Source organism: Lissotriton helveticus, chromosome 2_1 (genome assembly GCF_964261635.1).
Source record: "Lissotriton helveticus chromosome 2_1, aLisHel1.1, whole genome shotgun sequence".
Classification (NCBI taxonomy): domain Eukaryota; kingdom Metazoa; phylum Chordata; class Amphibia; order Caudata; family Salamandridae; genus Lissotriton; species Lissotriton helveticus.
In genome coordinates this window covers 1,518,502,000-1,518,507,999 of record NC_136059.1, presented here as the reverse complement: position 1 = coordinate 1,518,507,999, position 6,000 = coordinate 1,518,502,000, and the positions used below count along the sequence as shown (strand labels likewise).

The following is a 6,000-nucleotide window of genomic DNA, read 5'->3' as shown; positions in this document are numbered from 1 at the left end:
CCCCCGAGAAGAAGAAACAGACTTAAATGGCAAAAATACGTTTAAAAAACAAATGCTCTGTTTATAGATAGTGAAAATGTTTTTAAGAAAGCATCATATTCTTCCCCCCCTCCCCGCCCCCCCCAAACAAAATACAACGAGGATGAGGCCTTCTCCCTAATTCCCAGTCCGTCCCCAATAGCATCAAACAATAATGCGGAAGTAAGCATCCTAATCCATCATAAAACTCCTTTCGATTTGACGAGGTCCACTGAGATGGGGCGAAGGTGGGAGGCGTGATTCATTTACTGCGCATGCGTTGAATATTAGACACTAATACATATAAACAGCGCCGTAGTATCACTAAATAACATGCGCAAAATTGAAAATACGAATTCACATGAACTTTGCATTGAAAAAAAAAGCTAGAGAAATACGAAGATTAAAAAAAGTGAGCTCCGCCTCGAGGACATTAGCAAATCTTTAAAAATAGTTTGGACTGAGCATGCGTCAATTAGCAGTGTCTCTTCTGTGAGCATGCATAGTAATATTGCGGAACAAAATCGGATTGAATTGCCTTGCTTGCCCAGAACTATGATATAAAGTAGTTTATTATTAAAGAGTGTAGGCGGGCCTAGAAATTGTTTCTTTCCCTTGTTTTACCTGGCCCATGGGAGAGTCTGACCAGCGTCTCTCCGACGGTGCTTCATCAGCCGCAAACCAGTGACTGGTTAGACAGGTTTTTCATGTAGAGGATTTTATGAAAATCTTAAGAGAAATGTCCCACACGATTTCACATGAGGTGAGTGGATTGGGATGTGTGGGCCTGACGTTTAATTATATCACTTAATAACATCGATGTGTAATGTTTACATCTCTTTGGTGTTTTACTAACCTGTACTGTAACCTCCCCATGCTGGTTTTAAAGCGTGATCTTTTACGATTGTGGGTTAAGACCACTTAATGACCAGGAGAAAGCATGACACTGTAATAGGCAAGTCTAAATGCTCACAATAATAGATCATACAAACATTTTTACACTAAAGTAGCCATTTTGTCCTATTACAGGTGAGTAGTGCTGTAATCTTCATGTCACAAGCGAGACTTGATGTCAGAATTAATTTAATGAGAAAATTATGCATCTGCGAATGTATAAGTATTGTAGGCTTTGCATGTGTTTATGAAGTTTCTAAGTGTTTTTGTTAAAATTGACTGTTCCAGGTGACGCTCACGTTCCAGGATGTTGCTGCTTGTTTCTCTGAAGAGGAGTGGAAACTTTTACACAAATGGCAGAAAGAACTTTACATGAATGTGATGAAAGAAATTCACCACGCCTTGAACTCGCTGGGTTAAGTTATATTTTGGTTCAGTAATGTGAATTGATTTAATGATTTGTTGTTATTCTGTAGCTCTTTACTCTGAGACTTTCAGTACGAGTGGCCTGAAAAATCAGATGTGTCTAGTTACCTAACCCATTAAAATTATGAGTTGGGGATTTTCGCATGGACATTTTTTCTGCTGAAACCATGTGAAATCTCATTGTGGAATACCATGGGAAATAATGCAGCAATCTGCACGAAAACAGCGATTCCTACATATTCTTCCCCTACAACACCCAATTCCCGTTATTAATGTACCTGTAGAATTTCCGGGACCTGTAGTTCCAGGGCAGGAAAATAACAGGGACATTGACGGTGTGAGGACTCAGTGGATACCACTGATAGCTTAATGGAAGCAATTCCTTCCATTCTATTTTCTGAAGTGTTTAATTTTAACCTTGATTAAAAAGTGAATAAAGTAAAGGTTTATTTAAAGACTAATTCCCTAGTACCCAGGTTGAATACTGTTCTGCTTGAGAGAGGGATCTGCAATATCTGTAGGAGTTTTTGTGTTTCTAAGTTTTCCCCAATATGGCATGAGCCCTACTTTGGTACTGGTAAAATGACTCCCTCCAAATTGAACTGGGTGTAATACATTTTATAGCAAGTTGCTCTATGGAATCGAAGCAAATTTCTCAGCACTCTGGAGGTGCTCTATGCTTTGGTTGTTGACTTTGCTATCTGCTCTCTGTCTTGGGGCCTTATGTTGAGATTGGCGGATGGGATGTTTTGTCACAAGGGTGCCATTTACCATATTACAAGTGCATTGTAGACTGTGGCATGTGTAAAACGGGAAACACTGATCTGTCATACTTTGATGGAGGACCACATCCGTCAAACTCTAAATAACTCTTTCTACATGTTGTTTTATCTAGTTTCTAGTCCTTTAATTGTAATACTATGGTTTTCACCAAGAAGGTTGATGGTGAAAATGTCCATATCAGGCAGTGCTCCACATGTAGCATGAACAATGTGATTTAGACCTCTAAGGCATTTTCTAAATTATGTAAAGTTGCCAAATCCCTACCCAGAACAATTTTTGGAATGTGTGGGTCTGAGCGATTAACAAACATGGGAGTTCTAGTAATGGCTAAGGAGACTTTGAGAAGAGGCTGAGGAAGGAGAGTGGGTGGGAGCTTTATTTTTTCGTATCATGTTTGGCTTAAATGAACTCAGTATTGCGGGCTGACAACCATGAAAGAATATTAGAGGAACAGAACCTTTTACAGAATCAAAACGAAAGGGCAAGGAATACTCCTCCAATAGAAAAAATGCAGGTGTCTGACGGAGACACTATTGTATGCTCTTGGGCAGTGACCTGCTGTGATATTTCCTTTGAATGTTGTAGCGCATACAATTTGGAATCCCTGTTGGATAACTTGAAGCAGTTCAGGAGATTAGGATCATGTCATACACTGGAAAGTGGCAACCAAGTAGAGCGAGTGGTTGTTGTGTAAAGTGACATCGTATTATGGTGATCTAATGTGAGAGTTCAACATATTGCTCTTTTACCAAAAGGCCTTGCTGCTTATATACCTTTGTCCTATACGTCCATTTGGCCTTCATTTATCTTGGCACTGCATATAATTTAGTGTGAATTATTTGAACATATGGGGGACTATTACTTGTTTACCGCATAGACCTAGAAGAAAGACTGGCATCACTTGCCTTGTATGCTAAAAAGAGGCTACAACAGTATCTATTAGCATCTACCAGTGCAAAACAAATTGCTGCTTTCCCTCCCTATGCTAATTGGGGATAGCTTTGATCACTGTTTGGTAGGATTGTGAGGTGAGAAATTAAAATTCTTTGGAGGCACTTTTTGGAAGTACTCTTATGTTTTGATGTGGCAGATCTCACACAAAATAAAAGCAAATATTATTGTTCATCCACAGGAGACCCTCCTCACCATGAATGAACAATAGCCATTTCTTATTTTATAGGAGAAATGTTACTTTAAAATAAGAGTATTTTGGAAACACACCTCCCCACAATAGACATTGGGCAACTTTTTTGTTCAGGAAAGGTACCCATTTTCTTTTTACTTTTCTATATTGACTCAGATCAGTCAATACACCATCCCATTCTCAATGACCCTAATTTGGATTCCTTGGTCGGGACTGGTTATAAAACATGCTTATGTGTGAGAATTCTGGAAGTAGATCTTTTAACTATTGATTGCATTTCATTCCATAACCAAATCTTTAGATTATTAGATACATTGTTTGTTTTCTTTCAATCCAATAAAGACCAATAAAGGGAGGATCTCTGCCTGATTTACAAGACAATAGTTAACATCTTTGTCTGTACATTCTTTCTTTTTAGATTCACAGGGACCAATTGATTAAGAAGTAGTAAACCTGCACATGTAAAAGTACACCTTTTGTACAGGTGCAGATTTGCTATTTTTTTGAATATAACACATTCACAGGGGTACGCCTGGAATGCTGCATTATGTTTCCAGGCACAATACTCCATGTCATGTGACACTTCCCGGGAACTACTATTTTATCTGTCTGTAAATTTAAATTTCGTACAATTATGCTCACGGGGGGGGGGGGGGCGTTGGGGGCGTTCGGAGCCCCTCCTGGACCTACATTGGATTAAAAGAAAACAAACAATGTATCAAATAGTCCAAAGTTCTTGTTATTGGATGAAATGCCCCCAATTTAGGGTTATAAAGCAGTAGGTGGGGTCTTGCTGGTCTGAGTCAATGTAGAAAAGTAGGAAGAAAATCGGTTCCTTTCCTGAATAAAAAAAGTCGCCCATGTCTATGTGTATTTTTCAGCAGGAGCAATGTTTTTTCCCTTGAAGACAGCTCTTCCCCTATTCACTCACCACATTTTGTGATGATCCCTTCCCCTTCCAGTTCTGGGCTGGAGCAAATCTCTGGCCATTTCCAGGGTGGGAGAGAGTCTGATTTCATTTTGAGAATTTTCACAAACCTTGAAGGCTAATCACATCTCCTCATGCCCACCTCTTGTGAGAGATTTACTAATGTGAATTTCTCCACAGTAGGAGTGAGAAATCTGCAGCGGTAAATACATTTATGCCTGTCAGGAATTATTTTCTGAATTCCTGACAGGTGTAAGTAAATGCAGGCATTCTGAGTAATACATGTAAGTAATCCCTGTATGATGTGGGTCCACTAAATATAAATATGTTATATCAACTTGAATATCTAGAGTGGATCATATCCTGAACCCATGTGGAATACTGCCAATTTAGTCTGCCATTTTAGTATGCATAATGTTGATCCTGTTATGTCTGTATACTGTTAATTTCTAGTTCTATGCAGAACATGTATAGATCACTTGGGGCTTTGGTGCATTTGAGCTCTTTGCATACAGCTGAATCGAGTGTCATAGAACTTTACATAAGGACGTGAAGACATACTACTCTGTACGTTACTTTAACCCCTTCGATGCTTGTGACGGAACCGTTCCGTCATCAGTCACGGCTGAGCTGTGCTGATGACGGAACAGTTCCGTCACGACCGCACCCTGTTCTGGAATGTCCAGCACAGGGGCGGAATCTGCGCCGCACGGAAGCGGTTAAGATCAGTCACTAAAGTAATTCATTTTTAATACATCAAACACAGCCAAACTGTATCGCTACTTTTATTACAACCTTTTGTGAAGTTCAGTTCAGCAATACTGTTTGTTTCTGCTTGATAAAACATGTGGTGTTTGTGTTTATTAGAAAAAAAGGTTTTACGCTAATTATAATTTTGTCATTAATTTTAACAGGTACTGTGACGGAACCGTTCCGTCATCAGTCACGGCTGAGCTGTGCTGATGACGGAACAGTTCCGTCACGACCGCACCCTGTTCTGGAATGTCCAGCACAGGGGCGGAATCTGCGCCGCACGGAAGAGGTTAAGATCAGTCACTAAAGTAATTCATTTTTAATACATCAAACACAGCCAAACTGTATCGCTACTTTTATTACAACCTTTTGTGAAGTTCAGTTCAGCAATACTGTTTGTTTCTGCTTGATAAAACATGTGGTGTTTGTGTTTATTAGAAAAAAAGGTTTTACGCTAATTATAATTTTGTCATTAATTTTAACAGGTACTGTTATTGCCACGTCAGTCTTTTCATTAGGCTCTAAAGAAAATGAAGAGATGTGCATCCCGGCCAATCAGAGCTCAGAGAGTATATGCAGTAAAAATTCTAGCATAAGTAAGTAAGAAACATGTCTTTACCTGGGTTTTGTCTGTGAATTAGTCATATCTTATCCACAACCACCATTCACAAATACTATGTTGCATAGTGGCTGACACAGGTTGACTCGTAGGTTAGAGCACCCAGAAAAGCGTTTCTGTTTCAGCCCCATATAGCACAAGCGAGAAAGGACATCCTTCCCTCTTCTGGGTGCTTTGTCCTTGGCTCCTCCCCAGGAGTTTTGTTTAGTGGACCCAATAAATTATTTTACAGTAAACTGTTTCAGATATGTTATGTTTCTCAGTACCAGGAAGCATTATTCATCTTCAGGAGTAAATCATGCATCTAAAATTGTGTGACAATCGCTGAAATGCTTTTAAGGCTGGATTGGCTGAGGTTCACCCTTACCACACAGCCCTGAAAGTGGATCCTGTCCCCCCCCAAACCATTGACTTTCTTTCCTTGATTCTGTATGG

The 6,000-nt window shown here is 39.6% G+C and overlaps 1 protein-coding gene across 1 annotated transcript in view; it reads left to right on the top strand.

Annotated features, from left to right (window-relative positions):
• The first annotated feature begins 311 nt into the window (after positions 1-311).
• LOC144818743 (uncharacterized) overlaps positions 312-6,000 on the top strand; it is a 107,814-nt gene continuing 102,125 nt past the window's right edge. The window contains exons 1-3 of the mRNA XM_078676446.1: positions 312-781; positions 1,201-1,327; positions 5,432-5,542. Of these exons, the coding sequence (XP_078532572.1) occupies positions 740-781; positions 1,201-1,327; positions 5,432-5,542 (280 nt within the window). The 5' untranslated portion in view covers positions 312-739. The remainder of the gene's footprint in view (positions 782-1,200; positions 1,328-5,431; positions 5,543-6,000) is intronic.